The sequence below is a fragment of the Miniopterus schreibersii genome, assembly GCF_964146895.1.
Source record: "Miniopterus schreibersii genome assembly, chromosome: 5".
Classification (NCBI taxonomy): domain Eukaryota; kingdom Metazoa; phylum Chordata; class Mammalia; order Chiroptera; family Miniopteridae; genus Miniopterus; species Miniopterus schreibersii.
The window spans coordinates 18,423,583-18,447,180 of NC_138106.1; the positions used below are offsets into that span (position 1 = coordinate 18,423,583).

At 36.3% G+C, this 23,598-nt stretch overlaps 1 protein-coding gene across 1 annotated transcript in view; it reads left to right on the forward strand.

The window, feature by feature from the left end:
* Positions 1-23,598, forward strand: part of LEKR1 (leucine, glutamate and lysine rich 1) — a gene marked incomplete at its 3' end in the record, with an annotated part of 107,301 nt that overhangs the window by 40,126 nt on the left and 43,577 nt on the right. The window contains exons 5-7 of the mRNA XM_081138832.1: positions 1,781-1,956; positions 6,653-6,838; positions 22,725-22,806. Of these exons, the coding sequence (XP_080994958.1) occupies positions 1,781-1,956; positions 6,653-6,838; positions 22,725-22,806 (444 nt within the window). The remainder of the gene's footprint in view (positions 1-1,780; positions 1,957-6,652; positions 6,839-22,724; positions 22,807-23,598) is intronic.

Genomic DNA, 23,598 nt, shown 5'->3' on the forward strand with positions numbered 1-23,598 from the left:
TAGGCCTCACAAAAATGGATTTGCTTCTAACTAGTAAGTTTGAGTTTTCTGTTTCCTGCCTTTCTCCCTGCAGAAGCACCTGCATCCCCACCCAGTCTGTTCTGTTGAGCACCACTCTAGGCCCTGTACGTGGCTCACTTCCAGCGGCTGCCTTTCACAGGGCCCATTAGCCCTCAGCCTTGACTTGGTTCATAGGTCTTGTCTGCCTCCTGGCAGTTTCTGGCTCCACATTCAGACTTCCCTTCCTCATTTTTGGCTTCCTTCAGTTAGGGATCTGTTTGGACTCTTTCTCTGCTTTTCTGAAATCAACATCTCTCCTAGCTCCCAGTTCTGCCTTCTGATTGAGCCATCCTCTGTGGCTTCTAATCACTCTGGTGGGCCTTAATTACCACCCAGAATGACACCACCCCTCTTCTTCCTGGCAAAGGCTAATTTTTCAGCCTCTGCTTTACACCCTTCCTTTCTAGGACTTTGCACAAGAAATGAGCACATCTCTTGTCTGTGTTTAGCCTCTGTGACTGCATTCATACTGTGTCCAGCTGTGCATACATGTTCAGGTGTCTCCCTTCCTAACAAACCATTCTGCTCTGTATCTGCCACTTTCCCTTGCCACTTCAGTCCGTGTTCTCAATTGTTGCTACTGCATAGCTCCCTGTATACTCAGTTCTGCTTTACTGTTTAGTTCTTTCCTACCTATTGCCTCTCTCTAAGACACCTAATGCCCCCTTAATACCAGATGCAATGGGCCCTGTTCAGACTTTATCTGGAGCGTCAAACACTGACCACTACTTTCTTCTTTAAATTCTCTATCCCCTGGCTTTTCTGATAGTATTATTTTGGTTTTTCTTCTAGCCCGCTGGTTGTGCCTTCCTAGTCTCCTTGAGGGATTCTTTTCTTTTTTAGTCCCATAAATGTTAGTGTTGTCCTGTGTTTTAGTCTCAACACTTTTCACTTCTTCATTCCTCCGAGTGATTTATTTTTTTCCATTCATTCATTCATTCGTCAGTGTTTGCTGAGCACATACTATGTGATAGGTACTGTGCCAGGTGCTAGGGAGATTGTGATGAACGAGACAGACATATATAGTGTCTGCATCATAGATCTTAGTCTACTCAGGGAGATAAATGTTAACCAAATAATTACAGCTCCATGGCTTCACTCGTCATCTTTTTGGTGATAACTCCCAGGTCTGCATCTGCATCTTGCTTGATTATTAGGTAAATTATAGCCAGGACATCTGAAGTAATAAAGAATCACTGTGATTACTTTGAACTGTGGTATTTCATGAAGCAAAAGCACTGGATTAGTCATTTTTAAAGGTTTTGTTTATTATTACCCCAGGTTTTAAACTGCCTGTAGAACCAGGGTATGCAGGAAGAACACTATCTAAGAACCTGAGATTCTCATTGAGGCTCCGTGACTAAGCCATTTTTGACCTGATTTTCTTCACTAAATGTTTGCTGTTACATTCATTTAAAAAGATTAATAGAATCACTGTGTATTAAAATAGCTATCTTTCTTTATAGTTAAAATGATAACACAATGGAAATGGGCTAGGATAACCATATACCTAGATTTTCTGGGATATTTCCAGTTTATATCTATCACCTCAGCAAAATACAAATAGCACCTCTTTCACTTTCAAAATTGTCTCCATTTAGACAGTAGATTATGTGGTTACTCTAAACCCATTTTTTTTAAAGAAGGCTATTTTTTCAAAGAAAGTTTGTTGTTATTGCTATTTTTAAAAATCCTTTTTTATTTATTTATTACCTTACAGTCAAAGATTGATGGAGTACAAATATTTCTGGAATAAGACTCTTTCATTACTTACTTTTACTAAAAGGGAGATAACCAGTATTAAAAATGAAGTATATGATCATTTTCAAAACTGGACTTCACTGAAAAGAGAAGTTTTCCTTCAAATTAAATCCATAAGTGAAGCAGCCTTGACAGGTGTGTTACATATATAGAGAGTGTAATTGTCTTTTTTCTTTGTAAATAGTACATTGTAAGTAATGAAATAATGATATTTCATTTTATGTGATGGGACTTATGATTAACTTTTAAACCTGTTATTGGTTGACAAACTAGATGGTCATTATGATCTATTGAAACCCTGAAATTCAAGAAATATAGACTGATGTAAGATAAGCTATGTTACATCTATTCTTGAGCTGTGATCAGCAGTCTGGTTATTTCTGTTAAATGTACCAATTTGCGTTTTAAAACTTTTTCTTCTGTTAATAGCTGAGTAGCTCATATTAGATCAACTGTCCCAGAGATAGCAATGATAAATTTGGGACAAAATAACTACCTAAAACCAGGTAGAGTGACCAAAACCAGGCACATATGGAGAAAATATCAAAAATTGAGAGAAGGTATATTGCTAAGTGAAAGAAGCCAATCTGAAAGTCTGTACTGTAAGATTCCAACTAAATAACATTCTGGAAAAGGCAAAATTATGGAAATGGAAAAGGGATCAGTGATTGCCAGAATTGGAGGTGTTATCGGTGAAAGTGGGGTATCCCTTTCCCCACTGAGTACTGGGGTTCGGGTCCTTATGATATCTTGAGAAAAAGAATTTTCTGAGACTCTCATGGGAGGATGAGTGATTTTTATTTGCATGGAATTATATCCTTGGGCTAAAGTCCCATTTCCCTTAATCTAGTTCTGGAAGAGGTGCAGTTGGGGGTTCAGTAGAGGTAGAAGCAAAGCCAATGTCCAAAGTTTCCTTTCCGTGGCGGAGTTGGATCCAGTACAGCATGAGGCTAGTTGCAGTCCATTGGTCCATTGTGTGGGGTCCACATGGTCATGAGCGATGTGGGCGAATGCAGGGGAGCCAAGTGAGTGCCAGGAGCCAAGAGGGCAAGTGTGCAAGAAAGTGAACCCCTTTGTTGAGGGGATTAAATATCTCGAATCTTTCTGTGCTGGCAGTGGCCATGCCTGCTCTGGCAAATGACCTGTTCCCAGGTGTGACTGGCAGGCAAGCATTCTAAAATATCCTATTAATGGCTGAATGCCCCTCCCAAATTCGTGTGTTGAAGTCCTAACTTCTATTCTCTCACAATACAACTCTATTTGGAGTTAGGGTTCTTAAAGTAATTATTACATTTAAATGGGTGGGCTCTGATCCAATATGACTAGTGTCCTTATAAGAAGAGGAAATTTAGAAACAGACACATACAGAGGGGAGATGAAGAAGAAGACAGGGAGATGACCATCTCTACACCAGGTAAAGAGGCTTAGAACAGATCTGTCCCTTATGGCCCCCAGAAGAAAACAACCCTGCTGACACCGTGGTCTCAGACTTCTAGCCTTCAGAACTGTGAGAAAATAAATAAATTTCTGTTGGTTAAACCACAAGAGTTAAGTACCGGTCTGTGGTACTTTGTTTCAGTTGCCCTAGCAAACTAATAAATATAGTAAACCCATACACATTACATACATTATTCAGACACTTCAAAAGATTTTCACATTAAAATGCATTTAGGTTTTGAAATCAAAGTCCAAAACAGAAACAACATTCCTGGAAAAATGCATTGCAAAATATTTTCTTGCTGACAAAGTATGCTATGAGTGAAACATTTCCTTCTCTTTTAATGAGTGAATATCACTTTATATAATCAATGTTTTTAAGTTTCAATGTTCATAAATTAGGTTTTCTTGAACCAGAGCATACCTATTTCAATAAAAGAAATTTCAGAAAAAAATATTTTACCAAGGCAGAATATTTTACCAAGTGTAGAATCATTTTGTTTTCACTCTCAAAATAGCTTTTGCTGAATAGCTCTTGAACTTTTAAAATTCAAGTCCTGTCCTGGACAGCGTGGCTCAGTGGTTGAGTGTTGACCCATGACCCAGGGTCACATTTCTATTCCTGGTTAAGGCGTGTGCCAGGTTTCAGGCTCAATACCCAGTAGGGGGCGGGCAGTAGGCAGCCAGTCAATGACTTTCCCTCATCATTGATGTTTCTATCTCTCTCTCTCCCTTCCTCTCTCTGAAATCAATCAGTCAATCAATAAATAAAATATTTAAAATTCAGATCCTGAAGTAGGCTTAGAAATGTTGTCTACGTTTTCTACAAATTGATACAATTAGGGATTAAATAGGCCTATTTGCTTATCCTATTAAAAGTGTTTCCTTGTTTTGTATGTGTGTATTTACTGCCTTTCCTAGTCTGACATTAAATGATCTGGGGCTCAAAATGCTTGCCTGTAAAGTGAAAGGTGAGGTGAGACAAACACATATTCAGGATCTTCAGCTAGCGGTAGTACTAGAAACTATTTAGAAGCTTTGCTCAGTGCTGCCTTTACTCCTTCAGGAGATATTTCTTGAGCTCCTGTTAATTGTAGGATATTATGGTAAAAATGGGGGTAATAAAAATAAATAAGATATTACCTCTGGCCTAAAATAACTCGTAGTACACTAGTAGATCACATGTATGCGTATAATAGAAATGGCATAAATTGCTGAGAGATCAAGGTCACTTCCAGATCAGATCAGAAGAGATTCCAGGCAGGTAGCATATGAGCTGTGGTAGGCCTGATGTTTGAGTTAGGAGGATCTTCTTCATGGGTGGTTCAGAAACAGGAAGCCCAAGGTGAGAACAATGGCTGGAATAGGTTGGTCTGGTAGAGATCTTAATTTCTGAACCCCAAATTGGGGCATATGACTGACAAGCATGAAATTGTCGTCATGATGAAAGTAGGATTGAGTATTTGACACCAGGATTGCCATACGGATATGTAGTTTGCTGTGGGTAAATTAATTCACCTCCTTTGAGTTTACTCTCTTAATTCCATGTTAGAAACATTGAAGCTCCTGCTAGTTTTGAAATCTTGCTGTACTTTTCCATGTGTTAGAATACATTTGACAAATGAACCTGTATTGCAGATTCTTACTTTTTTAATGTCAGGCAGAAAGTCATGTTGACACGAGTAGTTATTTTGGAGACAGACAGTAGTGTCCACTGAGAGAGTCAACCTGCTTACCTAAGCAGTGTCATTCTGCCAAATGGTAAGCAGTTGACAGCATGTGCTCCTCTGCAGTGTCATTCTGACTCAAACATAGATATGGTTCGAGTACAGGGCAGTTAACTCAGTCACAAGAAGGTACCTTCATGGCTGTAAAAATAACCAGGAAGGCTTTTTAGGTCTGAAGAGAAATTACAACGTTCTTTATGTACACAAGTGGGTGTATATCCATAAGTTTTTAGAAGCAAGCATATAACTATTCTTAAGAAAAATATTTGTGTTATTACTGGAATATGGTAAACCCCAATATTCTTATTTTTGGTTCCTGCTGATTTATTTCTCCAGGTTTTGTATTTTGAGCAGAAATTAAAAGTAAAGAAGATGCCAGACCCTTTGTGCTCATGACCTAGATCTGTCTTACATGCCACTTTTTTTCCGGACAGATGTTTTTCCCCACGGAAAGACATTTGCTTCTCTCTCCTTGGACCACGTTCCTGATCCTACTCATGCCCATCCTTAGAGACACGCCCCCATCTCTGCGCCCTGTTCCAGCACCCTGCTTTACTTCTCCTGTAACCATTTACTGGCCATTTGCCTCTTCTGCCATGCCTGTCCTAGTGATCTCCACTTCTGGTCTTCACTGGCCCATGGGGCTGCTGTTTTTTCTGTATTGGCTCCAAAACCAATAAACCAGACCAGCCTCCTTTGACATCTCTAATCACAGGCTACACCCATCACGTGGTCCAGAATGACCTAAGCAAGGAAAGTGCCAAGTGAACCCTCTGCAAAAGCAGGCTCTCCAGATTTTCACATATTCATCATTTCAATTAATTGTGGTTGTACAATTTTGTAGTTTTTTGTCATTATTGTGTGCATTTGTATATTTTAGTACTGTGGTTTGAGGCAACAGTGCTGAAAAGGCTGATGAAGGGAGAGCTTATAATTATCATTCTGCAGGATAACATGCTCCATCCATTTCTCATGAAATTATATAAAATTAGTACATTGAAATCTGCACCATGCTGTGAGGCATATTTTTATTAATCTAAGTAGATAGAGTAATGATAACTTATTGCTATGATGAAATTCTGGTCTCATTTTGAGGGGACAGAGTATTGTTCAAGTCATTAAGATATATTAACTAACACTTTATGTCTGTAAATTCATTAGTTTCGGACGCTTCATCCTTTTAGTTCTCTCCACCCCTACTACCTTTTTTCATAATTCGTGTAGATGTATCCTAGTTACCCTCCTAGAAATGCCAGCCAGCCAGCTCATGCTAGCACATTTAAATTTACTTTTCTGAATCATGTTCCAAGAAAACAATTTAATTTCAGTATAACCCAGAACATTACACAGATATGTTATTCATTTATGTGAGTATTTAAAAAGCAGGCCAAAATGCCATTTAGTACAATTTAAAGGCTAAAAAAAAAAACCCCACTAAAACCCTAAAACTGTATTATGCATAGTTTGGCAATACAATTATTTTTCTCATTTCTTTTTCAGAATAACCACTAAATTTAAATTTAAGCTTTTGGTTTTGTGTCACTATACTCTCAGAAAAGTGATCTTGGCTTTTAAGTATTAATTTTAATTTTCTAAAAGAAAATCACTGTTTTGAAAACTGTACTATGATTCAGTGTTGTATTTGTAAACTTTGACTTTCTTTACAGAAATCGAGATACTAAATAAAAGTTTGGCAGTGTCCCAGAGAAATAAGGTATGCCTTGAAGAGGAAATGAAAAACCTGAAGTTGTTGTCAGATGCAGCGGTACTGAGGTCTCAGCAGATGCAAACATCTAAACAACAGGAAGTGAACTTGCAAACCAGATGCCATGACTTGCAAAAAGAAGCACTAGGTAAAAGATTTTTTTTTTTGCAGTTGTTAGCAACTATCCATAATAAATGTCTAAATTTTCATTTTTCTTAAAATCACAACAAAAATCTTTTTTTTTATTATCTTGTGTTGCAGATATGCCTAATTATTAGTAACTGTTTCAGTGACTGTCTGTGATCAATGTTCACTGTCATCTCTTCTAGTCTGCCATTTAGAGTGGAAAGGCAAGTGGAGATATCAAAGATGTTTTAAGATTTCAGGAAAACGAAGTGCATTTACTTTAGTGGATCGTTACCCCAGTGGATTGGTGGTTTAACGCACTGAAGGGAAATGCAGCATATGTTGTTTATAAAGTGAATCCAAGTTTTTAGGGCACTCTCTCATTTTCCCAAATGAAAAGATTAAACTTGTGTTTTGGGCAAGATTAAAATTGTGTTTTGGGCACCTAGTAGAAAGGCCAAGGAGTATGCATTTTTCCCTGAAGGCAGTGTGGAATCACTGAAAATTGATAATCATGAGAATGATAGAATAAAAGCAGTGTTTTAGCAAAATTAACCTGTTAGCAATGAATAGAGATGTTCCAAACATCAAGTAATTTAGAAAATATCTTTACTGCTAACCCAGCCCCTAGATTAACCATAAGAAACTAAAGTAGGGAAGGAGACTAGCATTTTTAAGGCCCTGATATATATGCTAGACACCATGCTAGCACTGTATAGAAGGTAACTGTCAATTCTCAGAGTGACCATGGAAAGCAGGTATCAGTATCCCATCTTACAGAAGAGAGAATCAAAGCCCAGAAAGGTAACCTCCCCCCACCTAGCTGGTAAATAGCAGGGGGTGAAAGCAAACCAAAGCTCATGCTCATCTCCTTGGCCCTCTCCATGGCCGCAGTGGAAAGGCTAAGATAGAATCAGTGTTGAGAAGACTACCCAGGACCAGGGAGGTGAACACCTGGCTGAGTGCAAGGGAGGGAAGGGAGTCACAGAGAGCTCTGAACCTCTTTGCTTGGGAGCATACCACAGACTAGGGAAATCTAGAAAGAAACTGGTATTAGAAAAGAAGGACTCATCGCATGAGTCTGGAAGCAATATGATACCAGTTATAAATTTAAAAGTCATGTATTTTAATTTTCTCTTCTTTGAATTAGCTTTTCATATATTTTTGCCTATTTTCAATTTTTGCCAATTATTGGAAATTTCCTTGGTAATTTTTAAAGAGCAGTTTCTACAGTATAGTAATAATTTATCTTCTATATTAACTTTTTTCTAATGAATAATTTGTCACTGGTTTTTATGGTAAATTTCACCATATCAAAGTTTTTCATTTTGGTATGATCAAATTACTGTCTTATATTGTTTCTGGTTAGTCTTAGTTAAAACAGTTCCTCTCATTCCTAGATTGTATATATAGTCTTCTGGATTTTTTTTCCATTTAAGTCATTAATACGTATGGGATTTATTTTTTACATGGTGTGAGATACGGGGGTTCAGTTTTACTCTATTCATGTGGGTAGTCAGTTGTATCAGTATTATTTATTAAATAATTATCCTTTTCCCACTAAATAAAACTGCTACCTGTCATATGTTAAAATTTCATATAATAGTAGATACTAGCTAGTATCTATTATTGTGTTCTCTCTTCTGTTCCACTGATTTACTTGATGGAATTAATATCGTATTCATTTGAATATAATGACTTAATGGCATATTCTTATAGCTGGGTAAGTCTTTTCTCTCTCCAGTTTTCTTACTTTTTAAATATATATTTGGAGGTATTCTTCTATTTGAACTTTATGATCATTAATTTACCTCCAATCCAACAGCTCTGATATATACCTAGTAAAGCTTTTCTCCTGTAGTCTTTATACTGCTCTTATATTTATAGGCAGTTATTTTTCCACATAAACTTTAAGATAATTTTGTCTTCAATAGGGATTCTAGTAGGAATTGCATTATATTTATATACTAACTTTTGGGGAATTGACATTTTTTGTGATATTGACTTCTTAATATTCTGAAAGTCTTCTCATTGAAGAATAATGTATGCGTTTTCATTTCTTTAAATGTTGCGCTTTATGTTCTTTAATGCATTTTTACAGTTTAAATATGTTTGCCACTCATAAAATTAAATTTATGACTGTCATTTTGCAGCTACTATGAATGAACTATTTTCTTTCATTTTCTTGGTATTTGTTAATAAGACAGAGAAAGGCTATTTATTTTTTGTGCATTTATCCTATACCCATCAACTTTACAAAAACCTCATATTAATTCTAGTAGTTTTTTATTAGTGTCTCTAGGATTTTCTAGTTATACAATTATATCACCAGGTCCCATACCCTCCAAAAAGAGTTTATCTATTCTTTTCCAATGTTTATATGTTTTTCTAGTCTTGTTCATATATTAATTAAGTTCATTTGAATCTCTGAGACTGTGTTAAATAATAATTGTGACAGTGAACCTCCATATCTACTAATTTTAATTGAAATAATTTGATGTATTGCCACTTGGAATTGTATTTGATGTTTGTTTTTTAGTAAATATCCTTTTTTAAATTAAATTGTTTCTTCAATTTCAATTTTACTTGAATGTTTTAACTGGAAATGCTTTTGGATTTTGTTCAATGCCTTTTCAGCATCTATTGATATAGTAGTATGTAGTATGTTTTTTTCCCTTTAACCAACTGGTAAAATGGATTAGTATTACTAAATTTCCTGATATTGAAGCACCTTCGCTTTCCTGGGATAAACCCTACACCATTAACTTTTAAATATGTATATATTTAAATATATTTTTATTAATTTCAGAGAGAGGAAGGAGGAGAGAGAGAGAGATAGAAACATCAATGATGAGAGAGTCATTGATTGGCTGCCTCCTGCACGCTCCCAATGGGAATAGAGCCCGCAACCCGGGCATGTGCCCTGACCGGGAATCGAACCCCGATTGCCTGGATCATAGGTAGATGCTCAACTGCTGAGCCACAGCGGCTGGGCCACCATTAACTTTTTTATATATATTTTCTACTTGGTTATGTTTTATTTATAAGTTTAGTACATACATTCATAAGTGAGATTGGTCTAATAGTTTTTTGGTTGAGTATTTAGGATTTTCTGTATATAATATTGTATCATCTGCATATAGTAATAGTTTTACTTCTTCCTTTCCAATTTGGATATTTTATTTCTTTTTCTTGCATAATTACTCTGACTAGGATTTTCAATTACATGTTGAATAAAAGTGGTAAGAGTAAGTATTCTTGTGGTGTTCCTGATCTTAGAGGGAGAGCTTTCAGCTTTTTACCATTGAGTATGATGTTAGCTGTTGGCTTGTCATATATATCCCTTATTATGTTGAGGTACATTCTCTCTATAACCACTTTGATGAGACTTTTTATCATAAATGGATGTTGCATTGTGTCAAGTGCTTTTTCTGCATAAATATTGAGATGATCATATGATTTTTATTGTTCATTTTTTTTATGTGATAGAGCACATTGATTGATTTATGGATGTTGAATCATCTTTGTATCCTGAAACAAATCTCTAGGTTTGCTAGTATTTTATTCAGGACTTTCGTATCTGTGTTCATCAGAGATATTGGCCCATTATTTTCTTTCCTTGTAGTTTCCTTATCTGATTGGTAATCAGGGTAATGGTAGCCTAGTAAAATGAGTTTGGAGAAATATATTTCTTTATATCCTGAAAGTTTAAACTCATGCTGAATACTATATTATCATTGTATTTTCTTATAAATACATTTTTAAGTTGTTGTAATATTTTATATTGTATTTTATATTTATATTTATATTTTGTATTCCCATACCTGTTACTTTTAGAATTCACTTTTAGAATAAAATGATCTTTCTCTATTTTAAGCTATATAACTATCTCTCTGTTGTGTCTTCCAGCCTCTGCCCCCAATAATGTGGTATTAATTGAAAGCATTCTAGGCCAAGAATTAGAAGATGATGACCCTACATACACTAGCCAGATGACTCTGACATGTCACTTAGCCCTGATGAGTAATGTGTTCACACCTAGGCAACGGATATGTTGGACTATAATACACTGTATTTATAGTCCTCAGAGACCCCTTTAGGCTATAATACACTATAATTCTGATTCTAATTGTGATGCAGCCGGCTCGTTGCTAAAGCTAAATAAATGTTTGTATGTTTACATTTTTCTTTTAAATCAACATTGAACAATTTCAACTTTGATTCAGGTATATAATCTTTATGATCATTACTTTTCTACATTAAAAAACTTTTAACTTTGTTTTCCCCACATTTTCCCTTTATTAATTCTTTAAAATTAGACACTCAAAAATTTAAATACAAGTGATAACTGTGATGCATATAGTTTGATACTGCTTTAAGAGTAAATAATAAGCTGTCAATAGCAGTCTAATTCTTAATGCCAAAATTTAATCTTTTTTCATAGGAAAATAAACATATAAAATAAAATTTTAAAGACCAAATTCTTGGTTCCCTTTTGAAGATTTATTTACATAAGTTTTGTAATTTTATGTTTAGCTCACACTAATATAACCTCCAAACTGCACAATTTATCTCAATTGACAATATTCCTCTCAGAGGTCATTGTGACCCACAAATCAGTCCACTTAAATGATTTTCTTCCACCTCATAGAATAAAGTGTCCTTTACTTTTGTCAGTGGTCACAAATATGGGAAGACAGAATTTAGATAAATTACTTCAGCATTAATATCTCTCCAAAATTTTATTTGACCAACTTTCAAATTTATTCCAAGTGAAAAAAATTTCAGTGTTGCTGATTTTTCAGTATGCTCTTTGGTATAATAAGTAGTACACGAATATTTTAATATACCTATAATATTTTAACATCTTTATTATATTTTAAATAATAGCCTTAATGAGAAATAATTTAAATAGCATAAAATTCACCCATTTTAAGTGTACATACAATTCAATAATTTTAATATATTTATAGTTATATAACCATCACCACAATATAATTTCAGAGCATTTCTGTCACCTAAGAACAAAACTTAAGGTCATTAACACTCACTCTGCTTACCTTTCTGCAATTCCCCGCCACCCCCTCATTAATTTCTTTTCTGTCTATAGATTTGCCTATTCTGGATATTTCATATAATAGAACCATACAGTATGTGATCTTCCATGGCTGGCTTCTTTGACTTAGCATAATGTACTACATTCCTTAATTAGTGGCTTCTTTATCAAAGTGAAAAAAATCAAAATGAGTAGTGTTCAGTAGAAAAAAAATACTGATCAAGGAGTCAAACACTTCTGCTTTCTGGCCCTGTTTATGCCTTTTACATGCCCTTTGGGCAGTTATTAATATCTTTGACTCAGTTACTTCATTGGTAAATGGAAATATTTACCTTAGAGCAATAGGAGAATTAACAAGATAAAATGTAGGAACCCCTAAAGAACTATACAAATATTATACTGCATTTAAAGTGGGTTTTCCTGGTGTAATAGCAAACCAAATTCTTATATTTAGGATCAAAGTATTAGAATTTTCTTAAATGTTCCTGTAATAACAAAGGAAAACTATAAAATTTAATTCCTGTTTGCTCGGAGGGCTGTTTGTTTCCACTAATGTATCTTTGAGTTAGCCATGGTTATCTGTAACAGTCAGTCAGCCTGCTCTTAGAACAGGTTATTGAAAAAGAAGTGGCTACGGTTAATTTGAGTCATCTATTGTATGGTGGATAAAGGCATCTATGAACAGAATTCCACTGTGACCTTTCCTGGAAGGTGTGATTTTCAGAGGGAGCTCACTGCGGTGAATTGACCAGTTTTTATGATTCCTGTGAACCCTTGGACTCCAGTAGGAGTAATGTAACGTTAGCTTCCTGTAAAAGGGGAGAAGGTCTGATTTTACAAACAGGAAACCAAGGAGGCTTGTACTGATCCTTAATTATACTAAATCAGCAGCCCCTGAAAGAGACCAGCTTGATATGGGGACACTGCAGGCTGCTTCTGTACCCAAAAGCAAGGGAACACAAAAAATACACAGTTTTCCTAGGGTCAGTAGACAAGTTGCAAAACAGGTAGTGCTAACTGGAACCCAGAGTTCTTTTATAGGACCAGGTCACCACTGGAATATGGAATCTAATAAAGGGGTCTCAGGTAGCAGCTACTTGGTCTTTGATCAGTGAAGTCTTATAAGATTATCTTTGTTTCCTTTTTCATTTGCTCCCAGCTTGAAGTTCATGTAAAGTTACTTCTGTTTTACACATTATCTCCATTTTACGAATGCTTGAATCTCAGAGGAATTTTCTACAGTGATCTTTGGCGTGCACAGCTTGGGATGGATGCCTCCCCTCAGAGACTCCTCTCCCGCCTTTGGGATAGCTGTGCTCCGGGCTCTTTCTCAGCATTTCTCACCTGTGCACTCCAGCCTTCTCCTCTCCTTCCCCTCCAGCACGGTTCCCCCTTTCAAGGCTAGATCAAAGCCTTGCCACCTTCTCTGCCTTTTCTTTGACTGCACCATCCCCTTCTGGACCTTGGGGTAAGTTTTAGACTTCACCTTTTCTTTTCTTTTTCTTTAAAAATCCTGTGGACATATTTGCCCTTTCATTCTTTCTCCCATTCTGTACATGTGGCCTAATAAAACCACATTCCACTTTCGTGCCCCCTTAACATCAGTTTTCTTCTGCCCATTCAGTCACCAATCACCAGTTTTGTTCATTCAGCACTATCAGTTAGGCACCTATCATATGACGAAGTCTAGTCTTGAGCAAGAACACATCTCCTATGTCAGCCATGGCTTCTACACTAAGCAGTTGCATCCTCAGGTGCAGCTCCAGCTAAGCAGTGAGGGGAGGGAGCTTACATCTGTCCCATTCCTAACACCCACATGGCACACTCCTGCCTACACTCTCTGCCAGTCACTCTTTCACATGTGGACTCACCCAGGCATGCAGTGCACCTGCTGCTCATAGACACTTAAGGTCATCCACATTTATGAGCCAATAATATGAATAATAGCAACATTGTCTAAATTAGAAATGAATGATCCATCCCCCCACTTAAACTCCCACCCCACCTCATGTTCAATGTTTCCCAACTCTTCTCAGCATCTCTTTCCCACTAGCTAACCACTAATACTGTCCTTACATCATTAAGAAAACTCTTATGAGTTCAGATAACTGTCCTACCACAGTCTAACAAGCAGCTAACATTCATGAAGAGCCAACCATGTGCCAGGCACAGTACAGCCAGTGTACTCAACTCATTACCACTCTCCTGCCTCCCTACATTAAGCTCTGTTATTATCTCAGCTTACTAATGAGATCACTGAGGTTTAGAGAAATTAAGTCATTTGCCCAAGGCCATACAGCAACTAATCTGCAGAAGTGGAACCCAGTCCAGAACTGTGCTGCCAAAACTTGGGCTCTTAACGTCTGAACTCCACTGCCTGTGAGCATCAGCACATATATCATTATCATTAATCTATACCTCAAAGTTAGCTACTGTGCTAGGTCACTTCCAGTACTGGTAGTAAATACATTTCCATAAGGGGAAGGCAGAAGAGGTCCTAAGGACAGAAGACCCCCCTGTGATGGGTTTCTCGAGCCATCAATAGGTTATGAAATTGGTTATAAGATGGGTATGGGTGTGTTACATGGTTCAGTGTTAGGCTACTTTATTACGATTCTTTTGTTTCCTGTTAGCAAAATAAGCCATGTTTACTATTGACTAGGAAATTACAACATTCACATAGTTATAAATATTTGATGTGTATCCTCCAAGACTTTCAATATATATGTATGTGTGTGTGTATATATATACATGCGCACACACACACACACATATTTAAATCTTCACCTGAGGATATATTTTCCATTGATTTGAGAGAGAGAGAGAGAGAGACAGAGAGAGAGATCAATGCAAGAGAGAAACATCGCTCAGTTGCCTCCTATACAAGCCCCTACTGGGGACTGAACCTGCAGCCTAGGTATGTGCCCTGACTGGGAATTAAACCGGCAACCTTTTGGTTTATGGGACAACACTCTAACCAACTGAGCCACACTGGACAGGACTTGAATATGTATTTTTATTCAAATGGAATAATAGTTTTATTATCTCTAACCCCATCCCCATTTCCTCTATTATGAAACCTGTCCATGTCAAAAATATTCCTAGTATTCTGATTTTGGATGAATCCTATTTTATTTAATCATACCCAATTTTTGGACAGTTACTTTCACTTTTTTCTGTTAAAATGATGTTGTGATAAACATTCTTAAAGCTAAATCTTTTCCCATGTCTGTGTGTTGCTTTCAGATCTTTTTAGTCTTAAAATTATAAAATGTTTTTGTTTTGTGCTCATTACTTTTTAAAAAATTTATATATATCTTTATTGATTTCAGAGAGAGGAAAGGAGAGGGAGAGAGAGATAGAAACATCAATGATGAGAGAGTCATTGATCGAGCCCGCAACCCAGGCATGTGCCCTGACCAGGAATCGAACCCTGATCGCCTGGATCCCAGGTCGACGCTCAACCGCTGAGCCACACCTGGCGAGGGTGTGCTCATTACTTTTAAACTACGGAGTTGTGTGGTAGGATTTTTTTTTAATGCAAGTAGCACAAAGGAGTTTTGTAGCATGAAAGCTCTCTTTTGAAGACATTCTTGCCCTTTGCTTATTTCATTGCCATCCAGGCAAAAGGAGAAAGGGTGTAGTGTGAAGAATCGGTACTCTGTGTGGCAGAAGATGTTCTCCACCCCCTTCAGTTTTGCATAGAACTAGTCCTGCATACAGGGGTCTCTGCAAGCATTCTGATTGTAAAACACACCAATTCATTAATGAAAGTTGATGTTTACATGGTTATGTGACTGTTTGAAATGTCTTAAATATTTTTAGAGCTAAATTTCTCTATCCTCCATCTCTTTATTTACTTTATTATTAATCCTACGTCTTTTTCTTTTTATTCCATAAATGTTTTCAGCTAATATTCTGTTCATTGTAAGTCGCTGTCCCTTCCTACTTCATTAACTCTAGGCTTCCCATATCCATTACTAGTATTTTTCAGTCTTGAAAAATGTTATTGTATATGTGTGTGTGTGTATATATATATATACATACATACACATATACATATATATGATATATATGAGAATAGTTTTATAGTCTCTATCCCCATTTTCACTATCATGAAATCTATTATGAAATATATGTGATTGTGTGGATTAATTTATTTGTACAAATTTTTCAGAAAACAAAGTACTATTCTAAAGTATTCAGAAATTTCTAAATCCATGAAGATTTTTCCTATGAGATAGAAAAGGTGTTATCTTCATTTTGTCAGTTGAGAAGAGTGGTTAAATGACTTAACCAGGGGTAAAAAAAAAAAAAAAAGAATGTAAGACTCCTCCTATCGTATTCATCCATAATTTGCAATGTTTCATAAACCCCTGTAAATTACAGTTATCTTCGTGTTATAGTGGATTGGTTTAATGTTCAGAATCAAAAAACACAATGGAGGTTTAGAAGCATTTTTTGCATATGAAGTAAATTCTTGATCCTTAATATTAGAATATAATTTATTTCCAAATTTTAAATACCTGATTATCTCCTTAACTTGATTCAGTTCACTTCCCCACTCTCTTCTCTTCACACACACCCAGCTATATAATTTTCTGGTTTTCATATAACTGCATCTGGACTGAATTGCAACTTTGTAGCTGCACATACATTCACACCTGTTCTAGCATCTGATTTATGAAAATCGCCAAATGATATTTCAATCCCTTCTGGCATTATGTGGAAAATGTTAATGTACTTCAAGTATACTTGTTTCAAAATAGATGTGAATTGCACCTCTGAAATATAAACCCTAAAATGAAATGAATTTTCCAAGTGGCTGTATCACCATCTGAGCTTTGTAAAATGTTGGCTAGAGTTACAATATGTTAATTTGCAATTGATATAGTTGAATACTCATTAAAGAACTTTCTTCTGTTATTGGTATATATTCTTACATCTGCAAAGGTTTCCTCTGTTAATGCTCATTTTAAAAATATTACTTTTGTAAAGGGCTAAACTCGTCAAATTGTGGTACAATAATACATACATATAAATGTAATCTAAATGCAGCCTATTCTGTTCATTCACATCAGTTATATCTGATCAGAAATTCTACCATTTCAGCCACATAATTAACTAACCAACCATCCAACTAAATAAAATCACTTAAATGGTGGAAAAATGAAACAGGTTGAAGTTTAAAGTAGTTATTGATTTATCTAAAACATAATTTATCATTGATGAAGGCAAAATGAGGCACTTGATTATAATTTCTCTGTGAACAAAGGAATATATCTTATAGATATTTATACACTGAATCTAATTAGCATGGACCGTACCTAGAGCAGAGTAGGCAGGCACTCAATAAGTGTCTATTGAAATAAAGTAACATATTTATAAGATAGTTGAAGTGTAATGCCAAGATACATATTAGATATCAATGAAAACTGCACAACTCTTTCTGTTGCATGCATTTTAATCTTAGGTTAAATGCTTAACCATAATTTTAAACATTTATTTGCTGGGATTTTTATTTCTGACAGCTACAAAATTGCATTCATCCTTTCAACAATTATTTTTGTAGCACCTTCCATGTCTCAAACACGATGAATATAACAAAGTTCCTGCTCTCGTGGAATTTACATTCAGTTAGTTTACATTGTGAAAATTAAATGAGTATAATACACTTAGAATATAGCATCTGGCACGTAGTACCCAACATTTATTAGCTATGATGATGCTGATGGCCAACAGCTATATATAAATGCTATTCAAAGCCATGAGACTAGATATCAGCTAGGGAGAAAATGCAAGTAGGAAAGGCGCTAACGTTAGACTGAACTGTTGATGCTTCCCAATGTTTAGGATATATCTAAGAATAAGAATGATCCATGCAGACTGAGAAGCAGTAGCCAAGGAGAGAGGAGGGAACAAGAGAGTACAGCGTAATGGAAACAGGAGGAGCGTTTCAAACAGGAAGTGTACTATGTGTCAAATTAAATTTTGGAATTGCCGATAGAGAAAGGTCATTCATAACCTTGAAAAGAGTAATTTCTGTGGATGAGTGAAGAAGAAAGCTCAATGGGAGTAGGTAGAAAAGAAACTGGAAAAGATAGATCATAAAAAAGGGAAACGTGAATGACTAAGAAGTATAAAATGAGATGATCAACTTCAATAGTAATTAGAAAAACTGCAAATTAAGCCAACAATGAGACCCTACTTTGTACCCTACGGATTGGTGAAAAAAATATTTTTTTAAATAGCTCTTTCTAGTAAGTGTTAGGAAAGCAGGAACCTTCATTCGGTGATGTGGGAAGATAGCAGGTCCCCCCATCCTGGAACCATTTAACATTACTTAATTATGTGTATGCTTATGACCTCATGAGTTCATTCTGAGGTCATCCTGAAGAAAAACTCCACTATAAGTACACAAGAAAATGAATAAAAAGTTTTTATTGCAGGATCACTTGTAGTGACACAAAGTTGCAAGCAACCTAGGTTTGTCACTGTAGGTGTAGATAGATCAGTAAAATGTGGTATATGCACACAATTAAATGTTCCATAGCAGTCAGAAAGGAATGAATCATATCTATTACATAGCTACATAGATGGGTCTCAAAAAACATGTGTAGTGAAAAAAAATTAAGAATTAAAATGAGATTTATTTGTGCAGTTTTTTGAACACCTATAAAAAGTGCTATTTATTCACACACAAGCAGGTTAGAAGGGATACATTAAATTTATAAATGTGAGTGCCCTCTAGAATGGATTATTCCCAAATGCAAACATGTCCCAATATTTTAAAACAAAAACAGAATCAACATCCCTCTTTGTTACTATATCCCCCTCTAGCTACAATTGAATTTCTATGCCCCCGTCACAGAATCGAAGGTGCTGTCGTTCGTTACAGTCTCGAGCTCATCCATCCCCACCAAGCTCTGTCCCTTGTTTTCTTTTGTACCTTGAACACGCAGAACTGAGTTGATTAGACTCAGTGCAGAACATGCTGTCATCCTTGACATGTACAAGCAAAACCCCACTCTAAACAAAGTATTTGTAAGGTATGTCAAACACAAAATACAAAGAATACTTTAACAAATGTGTGACATCATCCATATTTAACTAGTTTTAACATTTTGCCATAACTACTCTGTAGATTGTTAAAGGAAAATGCACAGTTAAAACCTTCATTTTCCCTCTTCCCCATACAAAGATAACCACTGGTGACCCTGGCCCCAGCGGGTTCCTCAAGGGGACAACTGATGCGATTCAGAGCAGAAGCCGGGAGGGTGTTTCTACCACCACCAGTGATAATAGCTAGCAGTGGCCGGTTCTCCTTAGGTGCCCGATGCTCTTCTCCTCCTCTCATGTATTGAGTCACTTCATTCTCAGAACAGTCCTTTGCCATGATAACCATTTTATAGGTAGGAAACTCAAGTGCCTGAATTCTCATGGCCGGTAGGAAGCAGAGCCAGAATTTGACGTAAGGCATTCTGGCTTATTAAAGTTCATGCACCACAGCTCTGTTACCGTCTTAGGAGTGTATTAAAAGAGTAGGGAGCTTTTGTTTTTCCTTTTCTTCAATTATTTCCACCATTTAATGTGTATATTATTGTGGAGCCTTCAATTGCTCATTGGAGAAAATTCCCCTGGATCTGGATCTCTGGGTGCCAGCCCTTCTGCCTGCTTGTCTTTCTATTCTGCTGCTTGAACCCGAAATCATTTCCTTCCATATAGCACTTTGACCCAGATTTTTTATTTTTAATGTCCAGGAAGTTTTAAGCTTGAAAAATCTCCCCACTGTAAAGATTTTCTTTGTTGTTGTTTTTTAAACGTTATACTAACTTAATATACCCTCCAAATGACTGCAATGTTTTATATTTTCCTATAAAATAACTCTGAATACCTTTTGTATTTGTAGGTTCTAGAAACCTTTCAGAATAACAGGATTCTCTTAAGTGACTAATTACCCCAAATCTGATGCCTCCGTAATGCTATCCAGCAAGCAGCTGGCTTTGTATGAAGAGAGGCTAAGAGCTCTTTTTGTCTTGTTCATTGAAAATCATTTGCTTATTTAATATCTGCAAAGAGCGCAGTCCCATCACAGTAGAGTTTGATGTTGTAAATTTTGGATTGTTTCCATGGGTTCCGCCTTACATCTGCATGGTGTTTAAAGCCAATGCTTCCTTTCTTCTTGTAGGCATTCAGGGCCTTTTGCCTCATAATCCAATGTCATGCTGAATGACAGAAAATTGAAGTTGAATTTATTTAACTATAGAGGAGGACTGCATAGAACAATACACTTACTTAGGAACTCCTTGCCTCAGGAACTGAAGGAGCTGTCTAGTGCAGGTGGCTTAATCTCTCGGCTGCTTATCCTAACTGTGTTCCTTTATTTATAAAGGACAGGAACTGGGCACTCCGCTTCCAAAAACAAAAGGAACCCTACCAGTCTACCAGAACCAATTATAAACCAATAGGATGCTTAACGCCTCTTTCAGAACAGTAAACATATGGCCTGTGTGTTTTAAAAACAGTTCTTAGCCCTCCTTTATTAGAGAAAATATGACCAAAAGTAAAAAAAAAGAAAACAGCTGTGAAAATATATTCATCAACCCCTAATTATACACTGGTAGGCTGTTTACATTATGGATTATTCATTATGAATAATTTTTCAATTCTCTGTGATATCTTCTCTGCTCATATAAAATGATTTATTTGTTGACTTTACTTGTATTTCCTGTTTCTATTTACTTCATATGACAGTCTTCAGAGGTTTCTGTGTTTTGAAGTAAAACGTTTATTTGCTTTCCTTATTTTTACTCAGAGATTCTATTAAAACGTAGTGAATAGCCTGAAGGAAGTGGCTTCTCTACTCATTGGGTGTTGTGGATTAAACACTAAGCTGTCTATGCTTATCTTGAAATAGGGAGACAGGGAGATTTTCGGTGGGTATGGAGAGAGATTAATACTGGAGAGTATAATAGCTTTTCCTTCCTTGAGTTGGACATGATTGTGTAGTTTCTTTTCCATTAAACCTGGTAAATTCTGGAACTGTGATGCACAAGTATATTCAAATGTGAGCCCAAGGATTATTCCAGTGCCATAAAAAATGGTTCTGAATTAGCTGCCAGTGTTACTGTCTGCTATTCTAATTATGAGGTAATAGAGAATTGCATAAAATTCACATATCGAGTATCAATTCTTTGGAACTTTTAAGATAATCAATTCTCCCTCTTAACCATAGCTGCATTTAGAAGTAATAACTTAAAATTTGTCTCATGGGCTCAGACCCATGCTTCATCTAGTTTAAGATTATATCCTGACAGAAGCACCAAGGGACATTTATCAGGAAGTCATAATTGTTGTCTCTGATTCTAGTCTCATAAACTTGGTCCTAATGACACCATTTTGTCTTAATATCTTCCATTAAGTATAATATGTTCATTTTTAAACTTTCAAAAATTAAAATATAAACCACCTCTTGGAGTTAGAAATTTCACTGATTTATTGCATATTTTACATAAAGTAGTATTTTTCGTCTTAAATATACCTCTTTAAAGATTTTGGAATGTGCTAAGCAAATCTATACCCACTCTTCCCACACTTTCAAGGACAAATATCGTGTCCCCTTCTAGCTTTGATATTTTGAATCAACGTAAGAGAGTTGGAAAAATAAGGCCTGTGGAATGAGGCCAACCCAAGTTTGCGTCACAAGATCACTTCTAACCAGCTATGTGACCTTTGATAAGTTAGCTAATTTCTCTGATCCTCAGAGTTTTGACTGTGAGTGCAGTGGTGTAGGGGAAGCACTCTGCACTGTGCCCGGACATGGTGCACCACCAACAAGCACCAGCCTCCTTCCCTGTGTCCTCTTCAGAGGGTGGGCCCCAATCTTTCAGCTGTGCCCATGCAAATAGAACCCTTCTGCAGGCCCATGAACTTAATAACGAGGAAACACATTGTGCAACATGCATGAGATTGCCTTGTTTCCAAATCGAGGTTATACTAAAAAATGATTTTAAAGTTCATTTTTTAAGATATGTTATTAAAACACCTGAGAAGAAGTTACATAGAAACATTATCACTCCAGCATTTTAAATATTTTTTTCACAGAAACCAGTTTGTCTGTTTAAGTTTGTTTTTCACTTTATTCCCAAAAGGAGCGCTAACTGGGGTTGTCACTGAGGCTGGGATCCAGATCACAGTTTCCACACACAGGCCGATGGCTGGACTCAGATCATTGAAGCATTTGTTCTTTCTGCTTTAGTTTCAGTTCTGCATCCACACATATTAGACATGGCTGTTGGAATAAACTTCCTTAAACACTGTTTGAATTCCACAGTTCAAGACGCTTTAGAAGCCAATTTCTTGCTTGCATTTTCTTGCCTTTGGAAGTCATTAAAACGCCTATTAGATGCTGCTGAGAGTTAACAAATTCTTTACCTGGAGCCTTGCACATGGTTTGTGTGTTTCAGTTCTCAGCAAAACTTTGCAGATCCAGGCCTCAAGAGCTAGCTTAGGCAGTCAGGTGTTTCACAAGTAAGCCACATGATCAGAAATTCATATGTGTGTTGGCTACATTAATTTCCTTTGAAAACATTAGTAAAACTTAGCCTATTAGCTGTTTTAAAATAAGCATGATGTTGGGGCAAAAAGAGGCCAATAAGCTGGATGTCAAAACCCATGGGGTTTCAGAGTAGGGGACAAGCTGTGTGCGGTCGGTCCTCCAGGCGAAGAGGAATGAACAGTTGCATTATTCTTGGGGAGTTGAGCGGCAACTCCAAAAGAATGTGGTTTACTCTATGACACTATCTGGACACTTAAAATTTCCTAATCAGATGAATACATTGTGTCATTTCAGATTTACAATGTCAAGTAGAGGCACTTGGGCTAAAACTTCAGAAGGCACTGACTGAGCTGGACAACTGTAAAGAAAAGCTCATGTAAGATGGTGAACTTTAAACCACCTGTAAGAGTTTAGAAAGATCCCCGGTGTTCCCTGTGGCTCCTCTGGCAGTGCTTCAGCTGTGTGGGTATGGTCTCCTGCTGCTTTTCTTGGCTACTTTTCTGCCCTAGATTGTATATTGAAGGACCTGTAAAACATTTTTAAATACATGAAATGTTTCTTTCCCTCAGTAAGAAATTTAGCTATCCGTGTATTAAAGCTTTCCCTAGTTGTTCAAATTAGTAACTTAATGTGAAATAGTCTCTGAACTTTTTCTCTTATCGTTGTCTTTATGGTATCTGCCCAGAAGAAACAACATTAAAGTTGTTTCTTAAAATTATCAGTTTTAGGTTCAAAAAGATAATTGAAAATTCTTGCAGTGTTGGAATACTTATGTTTTATATAAGTAATAAATAAAATACTTACAGACAAATGATAAGAAAATGCCCTTGCAAAATATCCAGAGAACTATTTCTTTTAAAAAATGAAGGAATATGTTCACTACAGCATTATTTACAATAGCCAAGATTTGGAAGCAGCCCAAGTGCCCGTCAGTAGACAAGTGGATAAAAAGGCTGTGGTACATTTATACAATGGAATACTACTCTGCCATAAAAAAGAAGACAATCTTACCCTTTGCAACAGCATGAATGGACCTGGAGAGTCTTATGCTAAGTGAAATAAACCAGAGAAAGACAACAAGTACCATATGATTTCACTCATATGTGGAATCTAATGAACAATGTAAACTAACAAACAAAATAGAAATAGACTCAGATAAAGAGAATAA